The sequence below is a fragment of the Carettochelys insculpta genome, chromosome 3, assembly GCF_033958435.1.
Source record: "Carettochelys insculpta isolate YL-2023 chromosome 3, ASM3395843v1, whole genome shotgun sequence".
Taxonomy (NCBI): domain Eukaryota; kingdom Metazoa; phylum Chordata; order Testudines; family Carettochelyidae; genus Carettochelys; species Carettochelys insculpta.
In genome coordinates, this window is record NC_134139.1 from 176670812 (window position 1) to 176689045 (window position 18234).

General features: G+C 45.1%; 1 protein-coding gene across 2 annotated transcripts; it reads right to left on the reverse strand.

Moving 5' to 3' along the window:
* Positions 1-337: 337 nt before the first annotated feature.
* CMPK2 (cytidine/uridine monophosphate kinase 2) lies at positions 338-17066 on the reverse strand. Of its 2 annotated transcripts, XM_074988938.1 has the most exons (5): positions 16450-17066; positions 15388-15502; positions 13297-13498; positions 7428-7661; positions 338-3072 (listed from the first exon to the last, which is right to left on the reverse strand). In XM_074988938.1, exons 1-5 carry the CDS (start codon positions 17029-17031, stop codon positions 2949-2951), a joined length of 1257 nt encoding a protein of 418 aa, XP_074845039.1. In that variant the 5' UTR covers positions 17032-17066; the 3' UTR covers positions 338-2948. The 2 variants fall into 2 exon arrangements, with proteins under 2 accessions (XP_074845039.1, XP_074845040.1); XM_074988939.1 differs by lacking the exon at positions 7428-7661.
* Positions 17067-18234: the final 1168 nt, after the last annotated feature.

The following is an 18234-nucleotide window of genomic DNA, read 5'->3' on the forward strand; positions in this document are numbered from 1 at the left end:
CAAACCTGCTACCACACTTGGATATGCTAGTCTTCACTTCTGGTTCTAAGATGCTGTTCAGTGCTACTGTTTATGTTCTGAAGGGTGGCTGCTAAAGAGACATCCTTATACTTCTTTCACACACATTACAAGGATGTTTGTAAAATATAATTAGTATTCGCAAAGTGCTTTGGCAGCTTTGTAAGAAAAAGGATACAAAATCATCATATGCAGAAGTTATTAATTATCTGTATTAACAACTTTAGCATTCTGAATGGGCTACATGCAATACTGCCCACAGAGCTTTAATTCTAATGAAGAGCAAAGAAAACAAATTATCTTGAACAATCTTGCTTTATTGTACTGCTTGCTATACATCCTCAGTATATGAGCTCCAAGGAATACAAATAGTCTACAATTGTTATAGCTTGTGTGCCTAACTCAAATCTTTTACCCTTCTTATAGTACATGCAAGAAAAGCCAAAAAACAGACTGTCTGACTTAACTGGAGCTCTGCCTGACCAAGGAGTAATTGCATTCCTTGGGCAGAGCATTCAGGAGTGTAGGAAGAGTAGGAATCTGAAAGTTACAGGACATGTAAATCCCAGTTATCCAACCTCTGATTATGCAACTTTGGTTATGCTCTCCACCTCTGAAATTCCTCTACTCAAAACTGGTTACCTGAAGACTTCAGATGTCTCTTAAGACAAATGTATAATCATAACAGTGAGTTCTTATTCAATGTGTGCATGGAAGGCCACCATGCACTTGTACAAGCAATTAACACGTTTGGATGGTTTTCTTTCTATTACATTTTTCTCCCTTGCACACATTCTTTGCTGTAATGGAGGGAAATACGGTAGTGCCTTGATTTACGTGAGGGTTGTGTTCCCATGCACCCTCACATAATTTGAATTTTGCGTAAATCAGGGGGCAGCTTTTTTTCCCAGTGGAAAGCACATTGTGCAACTGGGGAAGCAGCAGGCGTACCTGGAGCTCCTTTGGAAAGGTAAGTCCAGGGGTTGCGGGGGGGGCAGTTGGGGAAGGTCAAGCCTGGCAGGGGGTTGGGGCCATAGGCAGGGAAAGGGGGGGTTAAGCTTGGGGTGGGTTAGGGGTCCAGGGGAGGGTGGAGTTGAGCTGGAGCTATGGCGGGGGCAGTTGAACCGGGACAGGGGGCAATGAGCTAGACCCGTGCATGGGTTTGGTGAGCCAGCCTGCAGGGGAGCTGACCTGGGGCTGGCAGCACAGGGAGGGAGTTGAACTGAGGGTGGGGATTGAGCCAGAGCCATTGTGGGGGTGGTAAGCCAGAGCTGTGCGTAGGAGGTTTGAACCAGGGCAGGGAGAGGGGGTTGAACCAGAGCCACGCATGGGGGAGGGGGGAGTTAGCCAGAGCTGCGTGCGGGGGTGGTGAGCCAGTAAAGTTTGAACTGGGGCAGGGGGTGGGGCGCTGAGCCAGAACTGTGTATGAGGGGTGATGAGCCAGAGCCAAAGCTGGGCACGGGGGTGGGGGGTGAGCCGGAGCCGTACACAGGTGAGTGAGTGGGGCTGGGGGGAAGAGGGTAAACTGGGGCCAGCAGGGGTTGAGCCAGGCTGGGGGCAGCCAGATTTTGACTTGTGCTTAAATCCCGTTAATGCGAGTTACGTGCAACTCAAAATTGTGCATTTTGAGGGTTTACTGTATCATGTTTAGTCATACTCATGTACACATTTTAGAATGTTTATTTTTGAGCTATTTACAGAGTAATTGCACTTATTTAATAAAGGAAATTAAATATAAGTAAGATTAGAAATAAAATGCCATTTCATTTAGGTTTCCATCTTGAATTTCAATTAGGCCCTGGTTCTGCAAAGCTTTATGCCTTGTGAGTAACCACAACGTGCATATCCATGTGTATAAAGTTGAACATATGCAGAAGTATTTGCAGAGGAGAGGCGGTGACCAGCTGCCTCGGAATAAAACACATGAAAGCTCAGTACAGAAAAGACATGGAACAACAGACTAAGATGAATGACGCAAGCAGATTCTCCATGTCTTTCTGCGTTGCTTAATGTTCTCAAAAGGCCAACAAATCACATTAATGCATTAAAAATTGCTGGGTGAAAATCTATGTAGAAGAATATTCTGTTTATTATGTACAAAATGTTTTATATTTTCATTTCCTCTCATGTCCCTGATTCTAATGTGGCAGTATGTACATTCTGCTCTCCTTCCTCCTTCCTCACTTTTAAATGATTTGACCAGCAATTCAGATCTTTCCTTTGTATGTAGTGAAATATTTGTATTTATTTACTCAGGCTCTGTGGGTTTTTTTTTTCAGAGCATGGTACTGTAGGCTGAGCATTCATCACTTCCACCAACTTCAACAGAAGTTGTTAATATTCCAGCACTTGGGCAAAATCATGTGCATGTTTATTTCACATTCTTGCAGAATGCTGCCACTCTAATATCCAAGTGCAATTTTAATAACAGCCCTGGGACTGTGGCTTTCAGGTTTCTGAGTGCCGGATCACGGAATGGCTTTACTGCTGGATGGTGTTTCAGATTCTCCTCCTGATTCTGCATTCATTGCGTGCCCAAAATTTGCACTGAAGTCAGTTGCCGTTTTGGTATTCAAGGATTGGAGGATCGGATTCTATATGCAGCCATAGAATACAATTACATTGTTAGAAATTCCAATCACCTTTTCATATGCCTTGTATTAATGAGTTGCTGGTGGATGCACCAGAAATCGGGGATAATATGTGAGTTGTGTGTTGCCATACATGCAAAATACACTAAGCCATAATGAAGGAGTTAGTATAAAAACAATGTTTTGAGTGGGTAGAGGAAAGGGAAGACTCTTCTGTCTGAGAATTCTGAAGCAACTTATTTGGATGGAAAGAAGCTAAATGCAGTGCATTTTCAGGTAGGAAAAATAGAAGAAACATAACATAAACAACTCATATAAATGCTGCCAAACAAAAAGCAGCTATAATGAACCACAGTGGTTTTTAATTAAATGCAAAACAGTTCTCAGAACCTCTTCTCTGGAGGGGCTGGCATCAACTTCTTTGCATGTAGGGTTTTCCATCCTTTTGTATGACTCTTCAACTCTAGTTTAAGAAAACAATAAAGAAAAATAACAAGTGATACATTTTATAACTACAAACTGCCATAAAATTAAAAAGGCATATCTGACTCTGAAAATGTACTTCCTGCAGACAAATTCTAGCATGAAGGCATGAGTTAAATGTGTTGCACTGTGATACAAGGCACAACAACAAAATACAAAGGCTGCATCTACACTAGCAACTTCTTTCAAAACATTTTTTGAAAGAACGTGGCTCTTCTGAAAGCTCTCACAGAGCGTCTACACACAATGGCCGTGTCTACACAAGCCCAAAACTTTGAAATGGCCATGCAAATGGCCATTTCGAAGATTACTAATGAAGTGCTGAAATACATATTCAGCACCTCATTAGCATGTGGGCGGCCACAGCACTTTGAAGTTGCTGCGGCTTGCTGCCACGCGGCTCATCCAGACGGCTCTTTTTCGAAAGGACCCCGGGAACTTCGAAATCCCCTTATTTCTATCTGCTGATTGCTACACAACTCACAGGCCATGTCCACACTAGCCCACAACTTCGAAATGGCCATGCAAATGGCCATTTCGAAGTTTACTAATGAAGCGCTGAAATACATATTCAGCGCCTCATTAGCATGCGGGCGGCCGAGGAACTTCAAAATTGACGCAGCTCACTGCCACGCGGCTCGTCCAGACGGGGCTCCTTTTCAAAAGGACCCCGGCTACTTCGAAGTCCCCTTATTCCTATGAGCAGATGGGAAAAAAGGGAATTTGAAGTAGCTGGGGTCTTTTCGAAAAGGAGCCCCGTCTGGATGAGCCGCCTCAATTTCGAAGTGCCGCGGCTGCCCGCATGCTAAAGAAGGTGCTGAATATGTATTTCAGCGCTTCATTAGTAAACTTTGAAATGGCCATTTGCATGGCCATTTCAAAGTTTTGGGCTAGTGTAGACACGGCCACATACTTCCTTCTATTATGCCTATCTGCTGATAGGAATAAGGGGATTTTGAAGTTCCTGGAGTCCTTTCGAAAAGGACCCCTGTGTGGATGAGGCGCACAGCAGTGAGCCGTGGCAATTTTGCAGTGCCATGTCCGCCCACATGCTAATGAGGCGCTGAATATGTTTTCCAGCGCTTTATTAGTTAAATTCGAAATGGCCATTTGCATGGCTATTTCAAAGTTCTGGGCTAGTGTAGACGTAGCCAAAGTGTTCTTTCAAAAGAATGCAATGCTCCTTTTGAAATAGCTCTTCTTTTCCCCTGTCAGAAAGAGCATCCCCTTTCAAAAGCTTCTTTCGAAAAAAAACGTGTGTAGACGCCCCGCAGACCCCTTTTTTTTTTTTTTTTTTCCTGAAAGACCAGTCCTCCTGGGACCTGATCTTTTGATGCCTGGCCTGTTCTTTTGAAAGATTGGGGCCTGTGCAGATGTTCTCTTTGAAAGAGCAAATCGCTCTTTTGATCTGCTTTTTTGTGTATGGATGCATTCTGTTGAAAGTTGTTCTTTTGGAAGAGATTCTCTGGAAGAGCTTCTTTTGAAAGAGCTCTCTATGAAGATGGTATTCACATTACGCACACGCACCACCAAACCAAGTTCCTGACACAAAGTAATGTGCTCATCACAGGGGATGCTCCTTTCCCCATGTCAGCTTGTGTTGAAATGGAGGAATCCCATAACCCAGCACAGCTCCTTTTTGTCTATTCTGATTTCAGTTAGGAGCTCATTGTTCCTATGACAGAACTTTCTCACATCCTCCATTTATCTTTCTACCTGCTGCATATGCAAACTGTATTATGAAAATCTTGCTGCTTGGAGGGCAAGCAAACAAGTCTCATAAAACAGGGCTCTTCTACAACTAGAACCTGAAGATGTGTGAGAGCAACGTAGGTTGCTTTTCCCACTCTCACAAAACAGATCATAGCAAAACCACTCAGGCTTCTACCTGAATGAGCAAAAGAGCAAGATCCTGAAGTTGTTCGCAAATCCAGATTGACTATGGTTGTGGCTACAACTAGCCCACGATTTTTGAAAGGGGGATGCTAATGAGCCACTTCAGCAGATGTTAATGAGGCGCTGCCATGAATACATAGTGTCTTATTAGCATAATGACAACTATGAGCATTTCAAAAATGCTGCTTTCGAAACACACGCTGCTGGTGTAGACAAGGCTCTTTTGAAAGGACCCCCTGGATTTTGAAAGCCCCTTCTTCACATTTGGTTTTGGGAAAAAGGGGCTTTTAAAATCCAGGGGGGTCCTTTAGAAAGGCCCCCGTCTATACCGGCAGCATCCGTTTTGAAATGGCTGCCCTTATGCTAATGAGATGCTGCATATTCATGGGAGAACCTCATTAGCATTTGCCGAAGTGGCTCAAAAGGCAGGGGCTAGTGTAGCCACGGCCTATATGTTGTGAACAGCAATAACTAAGACCCATATTTAAAGCAATATTTTAAACTGAGGAGATGAAAACCAAAGGCCTAATAGAAGGAAGGACAAATGGCATCATACTGTGCCCTCCCATTACTCTTTCCCAGATCCCATGGTATGAGTCATGTGGGGGTAGAGCTCTGCAGTTGCAGAGGAGCGTGGTCTCAAGTCAAATTTGGGCCAACCGTTATTGTACCTGGCATTATGGAAAAGCACCGTAGGACTCTCCTATGGAAGCTACTGCAGTATTAAGCTCCTCTTGTTTCCCAGCTGTGAAATTTCTATGCTGCCAAACCCCTGACAGGGAATGAGTGCTACCTAAAAGCTACTGACAGACTTGTTGAAAAGGAAACTGTGTGCTGCCAGTCTGAAGAGGGTCCTGAGGAGTGACACAGCACTAGACAGATACCCAGAGATCTGAGCAGATTTCTGAATATCTAATATCTACATAATAGCTAAGGCAATGCCCCCTTTCCACTCCACTATAGTTAAATCCTCTTGAAGAATGCCTACAGATCTGTTTTGTGAGTAACTTATTTCTCCTCCCAGGAGACAAGATTATCTCAAACCAACCAAATAGGCTAGTCTTTGGCACAGATAATTATAATATGTAAGATAGTTAACCAGAAAGTCTGATTAGCACTCTCATGCTGGGATGGAAACATGCATCTGCCAATGTTATACTTTTTATTGTACAGGTTGCACCTCTGAAATCCAGTACTCTCTGGTCTGGCAACAGCCGTGGTCCTGCTGGAACATGGCTGTTGCCTGACCAGACAGTCTGGCATCCGGAGCAGGATCCGACAATGGCTGGGGAGCTACAATCAGGAGTGGCAGCCCAGCAGTGATGGGGGAGCCACACGGCTGGGATGCCAGGGAGTCACGTGCTTGGGAGCTGATGAGCCGCTGCTGGGGAATGGCAGCCCCAGCTCCCAGCCCTGCCACGGCAGCCCTGGCTCCCAGTCCTGTCACAGTTGTCATGGCAGCCCTGGCTCTCAGTCCTGCCATGGCTGTCCCAGATCCCAGCCCTGCCATAGCCATAGGAAAGGTGGGAGTAGAGACCACTGCAGCAGCCACAGGGGGCCAGGGCAGCCTGCAACAGGGCAGGAAGCCAGCCTGGGGCAGCCTGCCAGGGGCAAGCAGCAGGGTACCAGCTGGCCAGAATTGCTTAGAGGCCAGTAGCAGAGGAATGTCCCTGGTCCAGCAAATTCCCTGGTTCAGGACTGGTCTGGTCCAGGAAGGTCCAACCTTTAGTGTTTGGATTCTCCTTCCAGATTGTTTTTAGTTCATCCTCATGTGTAATTAATGGAGCATAAAACACCATTTTTACAATTTGGCAAAAGCAGTGAGACTTGTACGGTGTCTTGACATCACTGTCGAGGTCAATTTTAAGTTTATGAAATCTAGCTTAACCTCCAAAATGAGATCATTAAATTCTGAGGAGTCTACAGCTTTTTTTTATGAAAATGGTCATCATTGCACACCTACAGAATTCAAAAACAAAACAGCTTAAGCTAAATTCTATCATTAATAATGAGTTTTCAGCCTTGTGAAATACTTTGACACATTCACAGTCACTCTGTTAATGCAACAGAACATAGTGATGTCAAAAATGCAGTCTCTCTCTCTCTCTCTCATGTGAGCTCTAAATGCAAGGTTCTGGCTTCTTGTAGTTGTCACAAATCTCAAGACTGACCAACAATGGGGGTAATTACTTGAGAAGAGCCAAAACACTACCTTAACTATGAATTTCTTTCAATATGGGGTAGTAAGGAAGTTATTTGCTTGAAGCCCAGTCACTCAAACTGACAGTACTCTGTACCATTGTCAGTCAGTATTGCTTGAGTAACAGGATAATCTAGGCATACGGAAATCCTGGCTCCATTGGAGTAAATGGGAGTTTTGCTATTGATTTTAATGGAATGAGGATTTGAGCTCTGGTCTTATGCATTATCAAGACATACTTTTGGCGAAACAAGCTATTAGCTTCTAGCTCAGTTTCCTCCTGTGTTTTCTCCAGCCCTCGTCCCTGCAGTCTCCGGATCCGCTCCTCAGGACTAACTGTCAAGAGCATGACAAGATCAGGTTTGAGCAGGTCCTCCGGCCACTGGTACACTTGATGGTGAGCTGGAGGAAGATTTTGCACTTTTCCACTTATTTCAGTGGCAATTGCATAAGCAGCTGTGCTGTGCCAATACCTGTCAGGAAAATATATAGGAGTGGGATGCACGCCTGATCATTTAAAAAAAAAAAAAAAACATTAATAGGCCAAAACCTCCTAACAGAAGGAACCACTTACATGAAACAAATCAGTAGCTTTTCATAATGCTAGCCTGATACATGATCACAATGCATGGGGGACTGTGAAAATTCTATACTCCTAAGTAATTTATCAAAGTTAAAAAAAATATATACATATATTTAATCATTATTTGTTACTGGTAAGACATCAGAAAGAAGCAAAGAGTGTTAGCCAAAGAGTTCTCCAACTATTTCCAATAAAATCCAAGCTTGCAAAAAAACAGCAATTTTCTGAGCTTGACCTATATCAGAAACATTCACTTTTCCTTCTCCAAATACAAACCCAAAAACATATTTTGTGGATACTAATCATCTTTTTTAAAGCAGAGGTGATGCAACAATTTGATAGGGAATGTGCACTCCAGTTTTCAACCACATGTACAGAAAAAAAATGGAGCTATACTTATATCACAGAACTTGAAGGACCTCAAGAGGTCATAAAGTCCAGTCCCCTACCCTCTTGGCAGGGCCAAGCATCCTCCCTGACAGTTTTTTTTTTTTTTTCATGTTTACCCCAGGCCATTAAATGGCCTCTTCAAAGACTGAGCTCATAACCTGGGGTTTACAAGGGCACTGCTCAAACCACTGAACTATCCCACTGTTCATATAAACAGAAAAGTAGCTTTATTAAAGGTAAGTAATTTATTTTACGTATGTGTTTCCCTCCATTAAGAAGTTTTGTTTGACAGCTGCTTCCACTGGGATACCAAATAACTATTAACATCTTTCTTCAGGTATCTAAGCAGTTGGTTCACCTGATCATTGGTATGTTTTCAATATGTAGATAGGTTGGATTTCTCATGTCGTAAGAACAGCCTTACTGGGTCAAACCAATGGTCCATCTAGCCTAGTATCCTGTCTTTCAGCAGTGGCTCTTTCTAGATGATTCAAAAGGAGTGAATAGAACAGAGAGGATATGGCTACACTAGAAGCGTCTGTCGATAGAAGTTGCTGTCAATAGGGTAATCTCAACAGAGCCTCTGTCAACAGATTACATCTGTACACAACTTGCTCTGTCGACACAGAATTGCCAGACTGCACTGCCCTCTGGTGCCGGAAAGTGGAATGGCAGCTCTGCAAAGAGGGCTGCTAGGCAACCAGAAGTCCTCCCTGTCAACAGAAGTCTCTAGGCTGCACTTTTGTCGACAGCACTCTGTCCAGAGATTGTTATGCCTCAAATTTTTGAGGGATAATACTGTCGAGGAAAATGCAGAGTTCTGTCAAGATTTTGTCGACGGAATGCTTCAAGTGTGTACACACTCCCTGGCTGTTTCTACCCAGGCCACTTCAAGTGGCATGCTAATACATGGAGCGAAAGATGCTAATAAGGCGAGGCGCAGGGAATCTGCATCCGCATTAGCATAATGTCACATGATTTGGGGTCTGGAAGACCATTCTTCAGAGTCCAAAACGCCATGTAGAAGCACGACCACGGGCGTGCTTCCGGAAGGAAGTCCTCCTTCTGGAGGCCCCTTCCCAAAAATTTTCAGGAAGAAGGGGCCTCCAGAAGAAGGACTTCCTTCCAGAAGAAGGACTTCCTTCCAGAAGACCCCCCCAGGGGCTGCACTTCTACATGGCATTTTGGAGTCCAGAAGAACGGTCTTCTGGACTCCAAATCATGTGATGATATGCTAATGAGGCATGGGGAATTTGCATCTGAGCCTCATCAGCATCTTTCGCTCCGCGTATTAGCATGCCACTTCCAAAGGAAGTGGCCTGTGTAGAAATGGCCCCTGAGTTATGTCGACAGAAGTCACGTCACCCCTGCCCCCTGCATTCTGTCGGCAAAACTCTGTAATGTAGACCCAGCCAAAAAGTATTCAAGTGATCCATCCCCTGTCACCCAGCTTCAGGCAGTCAGTCAGATTAGGATACCCAAAGCATGAGATTACATTCCTGACCATCTTGGCAAATAGCCATAGATGGACCTATTGTCTATGAACCTATCTGGTTCTTGTTTAAACCTATTTCCACATTTTGCCTTCACAACAATACCTACCAATGAGTTCCACAGGTTGACTGTGATATCCTTATGTTTGTTTTAAAACTGCAGCCTGTTAATTTCATTGGGTCACCCCCTAATTCTTGTGTTACATGAAGAGGTAAATAACACATCCCTATTCACTTTCTACATATCATTATTGTATAGGCCTCCATCATATTCCCCTTCAGTCATTTCTTTGCCAAGCAACTGGAACGGTAAGATGTATTCTAGATGTGGGCATACGATTGATTTACACAGTGACATATTTTCTGCCTTATTATCTAACCCCTTCTTAATGGTTCACAACATTAGCTTTTTGTGACAGCTGCTGCACAGAGCAGATGTTTTCAGACAGCTATTCACAGTAACTCAAAGATCCCTTTAATAAATGCTAACAGCTAATTTATATGCCCATCATTGTGTATGTATAGCTAGTATTGTTCTCCGGTGTTTGTTTCCTTGTATTTATTAACACTGAATTTCATTTGCCATTTTCTTGACCGGTTTTGTGAGCTGTCTTTGTAATTCTTTGCAATCAGCTCAGATTTAACTGTCAAATAACTTTGTAATGTCTGCAAATTTTACCACTTGTTTACTCCCTTTCCCAGATCATTTATGAATATATTGAACTGAACTGGTCCCATTACTGACTCGTGGGGGCCACTACTAGTTACCTCTCTCCTATTAAAAAACTGTCTATTATCATTATGCTTCTATCTTTTAATCAATTAATTGAGCCATGAGAAGACCTTCCCTGTTATCGTGACTCCTTTCTCTGCTTAAGAGCCTTTGGTGATGAAAGTCTATACACACTGTATCAACTGGATCTCCCTTGTCTAGATGTTTACTGTCCCCCTGCAAGCATTCTAGTAGATTGGTTGAAATTACACTAAATAACTGAATTATCAGACATAGATTCAACATGAATGATGGGGAAGAGTCAAAGCAGTTTTTATAAAAGGAAATCGTGTTGTACCAATCTGCCTGAAACTGAAGTCAGGCTTACTGACCAGTAATTGCCAGGATTGCCTCTATGGCCCTTTTAACAAATCCACATTAAATCAAGTCAGGTTACAGAGACAGGTGCAAGTGTTATGTTATATATCACATTTGGCAATTCTACTCCTGCATATCTGAGATCCTTCAGAACTCTGTGTGAATACCACCTGCTCTTGATGACTAACTGCTGTTTAATTTATCAATTTGTTTCAACATCTCTGCTAATGAGGACTCAATCTGGCACAGTTCCTCAGATATATGACCTAAAAAATGGCTCAGGTGTAGGAATCTCCCCACATCCTCTGCAATGAGAATCAATGCAAATAATTAATTTAGTTTCTCTGCAATGGCCTTGTCTTCCCTGAGTTCTTCTTTAGAACCTCAATTGTCCAGTCACACCTGTAATGGTTTGGCAGGCTTCCCAGCTTCTGATATACTTAAAAATCATTGCTAATTTTTATGTTTCTCTGTTAGCTGCTTTTCGAATTTTTTTTTCTGCTGCCTAGTTATACTTTTGCTAGGGGGAGAAGGTTCAGATTCAGCTAGTTTAAAAGCTCCCCTTCAACCTTTTTAATTTTACACACCAACAATTTTAGTTAAGATGGACTTCACTCTACCTGTGGAGCCTGGATGTTCGAGAACTAGACAGTAGTCCCTTGCAACACAACAGCATCACACACAGTAATAGAACTGCTTTGGTGTTTAGAGCATCATCTTTTGAGATGCACAGCTGCCATAATTATCTTGCTGTTATGCTTTGTGAGTCAAGTTGAAGATGACGATGGAATTAGTATAGTTAAAAAGGCTGATAATAAGTGGCAGTCCTTTTCACATGAAGTGTATAGGTAGCTCAATGTTGAGGAAGAGATTACAATCTATACCTACAGAGTCTGCTGTTTATAACTCAGTCTCTATGCCTCAAGACTGATATGATGGTTAACGTTGAACTGGGAATGTCACTGTTTACTATTGCTCACCAGTGTGATCCATTTATTGCTGATGACTCAGCTGTCAGTATCGGTGCTGTGCTGTTTCAACTTTTGCTTCCTCTACTGGTTTCTAGCAGCTTGTGAGAAGTGGATTCACGGTGTCCTTGAAGCATTTCTTATTGCCATCTTGTACACAATTGCTGATTTTCAGTTCACCAAACAATGGTTTTGGCATTCTAGTGTCATCTATCTGCCACACATGCCTGTCAACCACAGCTATGATGAGATAAGCATGGCTTCACTCCCCATGGAGTGTCTATGTTACACAACTTCATTGCTGGTAACTTTATTGTGCCCACTTTATATAGAATAAAATGCGTGTTGTTGATGGTTATTGTTCGTTTCACGTAGGATTCCCTGGAACTCTGTCTTTTTCAGATTGTCAGCCTGAACCCTTCTGCAGAATCTGCAAATCTCTCCATAATTAATCGTATCTCTTTTAAAGTATGTGCCTCTAGAACACAGTTATCAGCTTACAGTAGCTTGTGAACAACTGCCTCAAAGACCTTCATGGCACAGACTGCTCAGAATAAATAGTTTTCCAGAGGATTGGAAATGTATCCTAATATAATCATTCATATCTCTTGTAGCATCATTGAACATTACTGCATGTGAGAAATTAAACGAGCAGACCATTTACACAACCCTGTCTAGGCTATGGTTACACGAGCGAGTTTTGCCAACAGAACCCCAATTTTGCCAACAAAACTGGTGGAATGTCCGTACACAAAATGCATTTTGTTGACAGTATGTCGACAAAAGTCAGCACTTCAGCCGACAACCTTCTGCCTCTCCCAGATGAGGAAGAGTGCCTTTTGTTGACACAAATGTTGTGTGGATGCTCTGGGGGGGTGCCTTCTCTCAACAGACAGGGCATCCAGGCCTACTGTGCTTCTAGGTATCTGTTTTGTTGAGAGAGCAGCTAGGCAGTCTGGCCGCTCTGTTGACAGAGTGGAGCACTCTCCCAATTGGCTTTTTTGTGTGGCTGCACTCTTTCGACAGAAGTTTTGTTGGGAAATCTCTTCTAACAGTAACTTTTGTTGACAGATAACTGTAATGTTGTGTGGCCTCAACAACAGGAAATATGTCAGGCAGAACACCATCCGTACGGATTTTTTTGAGCATGCCATCATGCAACAGCCTCATAATGTTAATGATTTTTTCTGGACAACCAAGCTTATGTAATAATTGCCACAGCCCAAGTCTGCTGTTGGTGTTGACTATGTTAGCCGGGTCAGTTAAGATGTTATAAAGGTCCTGCTGCTGTTGTCTCCATTTTCTCCTGCACTGATGGCCTACAAATACCATAATATGCCTGGCTGAATAGAATACAATCAATTTGTCTTTTTCATATGCACTTAAAACCAATTACCAGAAGTAAGCAGCAATACATAAATAAAATGTCCACACCAATAAGAAAATATTTCTTAGAATACTGACATTTTCCATGCTACCACCAAATAAGAAAGATAAGAAAGAGACATCAGGTAGTTTTGCCCGTCGCATTGAAAGAATGGGTGGTCACAACATTCAAACAATAGGAAAGTATATTTTACAGACCTGTCTACAATCACAGGTGATTTGGTTGATGCTTTTGCTATCTCTGAAGCAACAATGTAGTTGCCCAAAGCATAAAATGCCCTCCTGATGAGTGTTGGTTCATCATCAAAAGTCTTCCTCCAAGAGCTGATACAAGTTGGTGGTGACCGTAGCAGAAGTGCATTCAGTGACTCCTTGACAGACTGGGTTACAGTAGTTTTGCCTGCAGTTAACATACAAATAAAAACACAAGAAACACCTTCAAATACAGAGCACAGCACATAACTAGCTTTAATTTTTAAAAATGCAAAGGACAAGTTCTTATTCGTTAAGCTACAAAATACATTTTAACATAGATATCCAATATCTTATTATGTGTCTTGACTGGGTTATTATAGGGCAGGGGTGACCAAACTCTGGGTCACAAGCTATATGTGGCTTTTTCACCATTACAATAAGGCAGATCATGCCTCCCATGCTCCCCTCACCCTCTCTCTATTTACAAGACTGGGAGCATAACTCAGGACCTTTGCCTTGCACAGAGATATTGGGGTAGGAACTTTTGAGCCATGGGGTGTGCCCGCCAAGGCTTTAGGCTTCAGCAGGAGTGAGGTTGCTGCCCCAATCTCTGTTAGGCACCTCGCACAAGGCTGAAGCACCGAGTCTTGGCAGGTGCATCCCAGCTCTCACTGCAGATCATTATATGCAGCTGAGAGAATCATTAAGTTTAGCACCCCAGTTAAAGGGGTTTGATTGTATTACAGTATGTGTCTGTCTAACTACTGGGAGTTCTTATTACATTCCTTGTGTAGTAGCCATAAGAGAATATCAGAGCTGTATTTACTGGGAGGGATACCTTTACCTGTATTTTATAAATAAATATATAAATATTGTATAAGTTATGAATAAATATTTTATTTATTTATACCCTGTGCCATTAAATGTGGTATCCAGTCTCTTAAGTGACTTGGAGCTCTGCTGAACAGATCGAGGGAAATACAGTAGGGACACAAAAAGTGGTCCCAGGAGGGTAGTTGTATGTTGTGTTCCAGAAGAGCGAGCTGGTGTGGAGCTTTTCCAACGTATGTTTGGAGGTTTCTTTATATTAAGCTGAATAAACCCCCCATTTAAAACACCCCTGCTTTGGAAATGTAACACCTAGTCCGAGTCATGCCCTATTGCCCTTTAAGCCATCTGCTCATATAGTGACTTCTCTACATTTCGGTTTCAATAACCTTAATGACATGGCAAGGTACACAGATGTTGCTGAATTAATTTATCATACAGGTTGTACCTACCTGGTCCAGTACCCTCATGACCTCAATCATCGCGAATGAGGGATTTTGCCCGACCAAGGGAGGCTAATACCCCTGTCCCTCTGGCTGTGCTTCTCTGGCTGCAGGGTGCCACCACAGCTAGCCCCCCAGCACTCAAGCCCTTCCTAGGGCAGCTGGAGAGAAGCTGGCACTCAGATCCTGGTCCTCCATGGGGGGCTGCCAGGGGAAGCTGACCTCCAGCTCAGCCTCATTGCCTCCTGTTGAGGCTGTGAGCTGGTTGTCCTCCTGCCCCAGCTCTCTGGTCCAGGAACATCCCTTGTTCTTATGGATGAGAGATGTTGCCAGATGAGAGAATGCTTTTTTTTGGAGGTGCAACATGCTTGTTCTGTTCACTTTGGTGGAGTGACATCATGATGAATGTTACCCTCTGATTAAAGAGATTTTCTACAAATGAAAATGCAGAAGGCACAGATCTTCAGAATCATTTATGAGGTGTGCTTTGAATAGCCATTAAAGGTTGTTCAAGAGTACTGTGAGTCACCTCTTCTCCAGGAGACTAAGGGCTGCCCTTTGCACATTGAGTCTCGCTTCCAATATTCTGCTCTGCCTACCTGGGTGCCCTTCCACTGACACGAATAGGAAATTTGCACCAGGAGTGAAAAATAGCTCTGCACATGAGATCGGTCATGTAAATCAGAGAGATTTTTGATCTTTGTGACTTGCTCCTCTAGACTCTCCTAATCATTTCTGAAGTATTAATTTTGAACATACAATGAATCACAATCAGACATTATTTTAACAGTTTTTAAATTCTATATTCACATTATGCACCTACCTGTTGCATCTAGTCCTTCAATAACTATGACAGGAAATTTTCCCTTTTTTGAATGTTTGGGGCATTTATCCACTAGATCAAGGACAGCTTTTGCTTCAGGGATCAATGATGTACACTGTAATGAATACATAACACTGATTACTCAACAAGCACCTGGCAAACAGGTATTTTTCAAAAGATCATATTTAACACTAAAAGATACCATTTAATACACAAGAACAATATAAATTTAAGATTGACACAAAAATCAAAGTCTTTGGTTTGAGTAATAGAAATCCTTAGTACAGATGTCATGGTTCTGCTCCATTTCTTCTTGAAAACAGGGACTTTTGCTTTGTTTTGTTTTGTTTTTTGTTTAAAGGGAAGAAGATAGTAAAGAAAGGTGGAGCAAATGCCTCTGGTGTTAGAGACTGCTTAAGTTACTCTAAAAATTATTGGAAGGCAATGGGGGTAGTACTTTTAGATAGGACTCCATTAACCAGCTTACTAATGGTAACCTGTTTATATACATGTAACTTGTTATTACACTCAAATAGTTGAAAACCAAGAAATGTGGCTTATTGGATGATGCACTGCACTGAAACTCAGGATACCTGGCTTTGCCACTGGCCTGCTGGATAGCCTCAGGCAAGTCACTGAGTAATGTGCCTCAGTTTCCTCTTCTGTAAAATGAGGATACTTACCCATACCTCCTTTGTAAAGCATGCTGAGAGCCGCTCATGAAAAGCACTAGGTATTACGATTTAACAGCCTTCGGGCCTGATCTCATGTAGGCTGGTGCCAATCAGAAGCAACGTCCATGTAAGTCAGTAGGAGAACTCTGGGGTGTAATCTTAGATTCTTGCCTCAGACTGTCCGAATGCAGGAGGCCAGGACCCAAGCGAAGACCTCCAAGTGCTAAGCAGCCCCGCCAGGCCACAAGGGTTAAGGAGGGAAGAGAGCTGATGCACGTGCGTCGATAAGCAGTGGGGTTACATGCGGGAAAGGCCCAGGCTGAGCTCCCTCCCCAGCGAGCTTCCTTCTCCCCCCGCTCCCCGCCACGGCAGCTGCCCGGGCCCTCACCTGCTCCACCACGCCGCGGGCGGCCTCCAGGCAGTGAAACACGGCGGCGCTGCGAAGGCTGGACACTGCTGGGTGCAGCGGCGGCTCCTCGGCGGCCACCACCTGGGCCCTGCGGAGCAGCTCTCTGCCGCCGGCGCGTCGCAGGGCCCACAGGCTCTGCCACAGCTCGCCGCGCTCGCCCGCCTCGTAGACGCCCAAGGGCGGCGGCGGCTGCTCGCCTTGGCTCCGCAGCAGGTCCTCCAAGGCGCGCTCGGTCTCGGGGCCCCCCTGCGGGTCCTGGATGAGGAAGCCCTTCTCCACCGCCGCCGGCGCCCCCCGGCCGCTGCTGTAGCAGAGGAGCCCCAGGAGCCGGCACCGCGCGAACGGCCCCTGCCGTAGGCTCTGCTGCAGGCGCCGGTGCAGCCGGGCCGCCGGGACGCTAGGGGTGGCAGGGACGCAGAGGGAATAGCACTTGGCGGGAGCGGGCAGGAAGCAGCGGGGCTCTGGCGCCTGGGCGGCGCCCTCGCTGCAGAGGGTGAAGTGGATCAGGTCCGGCCCGGCGCCCTCCACAGCGAAACAGGGCCCGGGCGGCGCGGCCACCATGGCAGAGAGCGCGCGGGGCACCAGCCGGCAGCTGGGCAGCATCCCGCCCAGAGAAACGAAACCGAGCCGGAGCTGGGGCCGCCCCCGCCGGGCGGGGAAAGGGAAACCGCACGCGGGGGCGGGCGACGAAACGAAAGCGAGCGGGCTGCGTGTCACCCGCCCGCTGGCCGGGGACATCGCCCCAGGGCGTGTGAGCTGGACGCCGCAGGCGCGGCTCGCCCTCGAGCGGCAGCGGCTCGCCGACCCGACCGCCGGCTGTTGTGCGGAGCAGCCAGCCCCCTGCAGCGGGAAAGGGGTAGAGGGGCAGCTGCTTTGGAGGAAAGAACCGCAACTGGCCCAGCCCCGGGTGCGAGGTGACTCCTGTGCTGGCAGAGCGGCCGTTTCTGCCCCTGCCCAAGGGGGTGACTGCGGCGGTTGCCCACCGCCCCCCACGGCCTTAATCAACAGCAAACTGCCTGGGCCCTCAGAGACTCGGAATCCCTGGGCGGGCAGGGCCCTCCGGAGGTTAGCAGCCCAGCCGTCCACCCAAAGCAGGGTCAGCCCCAACTAAATCATCCCAGCCAGGACCATGTCTAGCCGGGACTTAAAAACCTCTAGGGATGGAGATTCCACCACCTTTCTAGGGCTATGTCTACAGTAGCCAAAAACTTCAAAATGGCCATGCAAATGGCCATTTCGAAGTTTACTAATGAAGCACTGAAATACATATTCAGCACCTCATTAGCATGCGGGCGGCCATGGCACTTCGAAATTGGTGCAGCTTGTCCAGACGGGGCTCCTTTTCGAAAGGACCCCGGTTACTTCGAAGTCCCCTTATTCCTATGAGCGGATAGGAATAAGGGGACTTCGAAGTAGCCGGGGTCTTTTCGAAAAGGAGCCCCATCTGGATGAGCCGCGCGGCGGCAAACCGCATCAATTTTGAAGTGCCGTGGCTGCCCGCATGCTAATGAGGCGCTGAATATGTATTTCAGCACTTCATTAGTAAACTTCGAAATGGCTATTTGCATAGCAATTTCAAAGTTTTTGGCTGGTGTAGACACGGCCTAGGTAATACATTCCAGAGTTTCATCACCGTCCTGGTGAAGTAGTTTTTTACTAATATCTAACCTCGACCTCTCCCAGGGCAACTTGAGACCCATGCTCCTTGTTCTGCCATCTGTCACTATTGAGAACAGCCTCTCTCCATCCTCTTTAGAGCCCCCC

What these genes read in the sequence shown, in the direction of transcription:
- CMPK2 (XM_074988938.1), bottom strand. Translation starts at nt 17,031, where the DNA reads ATGGTGGCCGCGCCGCCCGGGCCCTGTTTCGCTGTGGAGGGCGCCGGG. An exon ending in CCCGCGGCGTGGTGGAGCAG is followed by an intron (nt 15,503 to 16,449) that starts GTGAGGGCCCGG and finishes TATTCATTACAG; the next exon opens with TGTACATCATTGATCCCTGA. An exon ending in TGAAGGACTAGATGCAACAG is followed by an intron (nt 13,499 to 15,387) that starts GTAGGTGCATAA and finishes TGTTAACTGCAG; the next exon opens with GCAAAACTACTGTAACCCAG.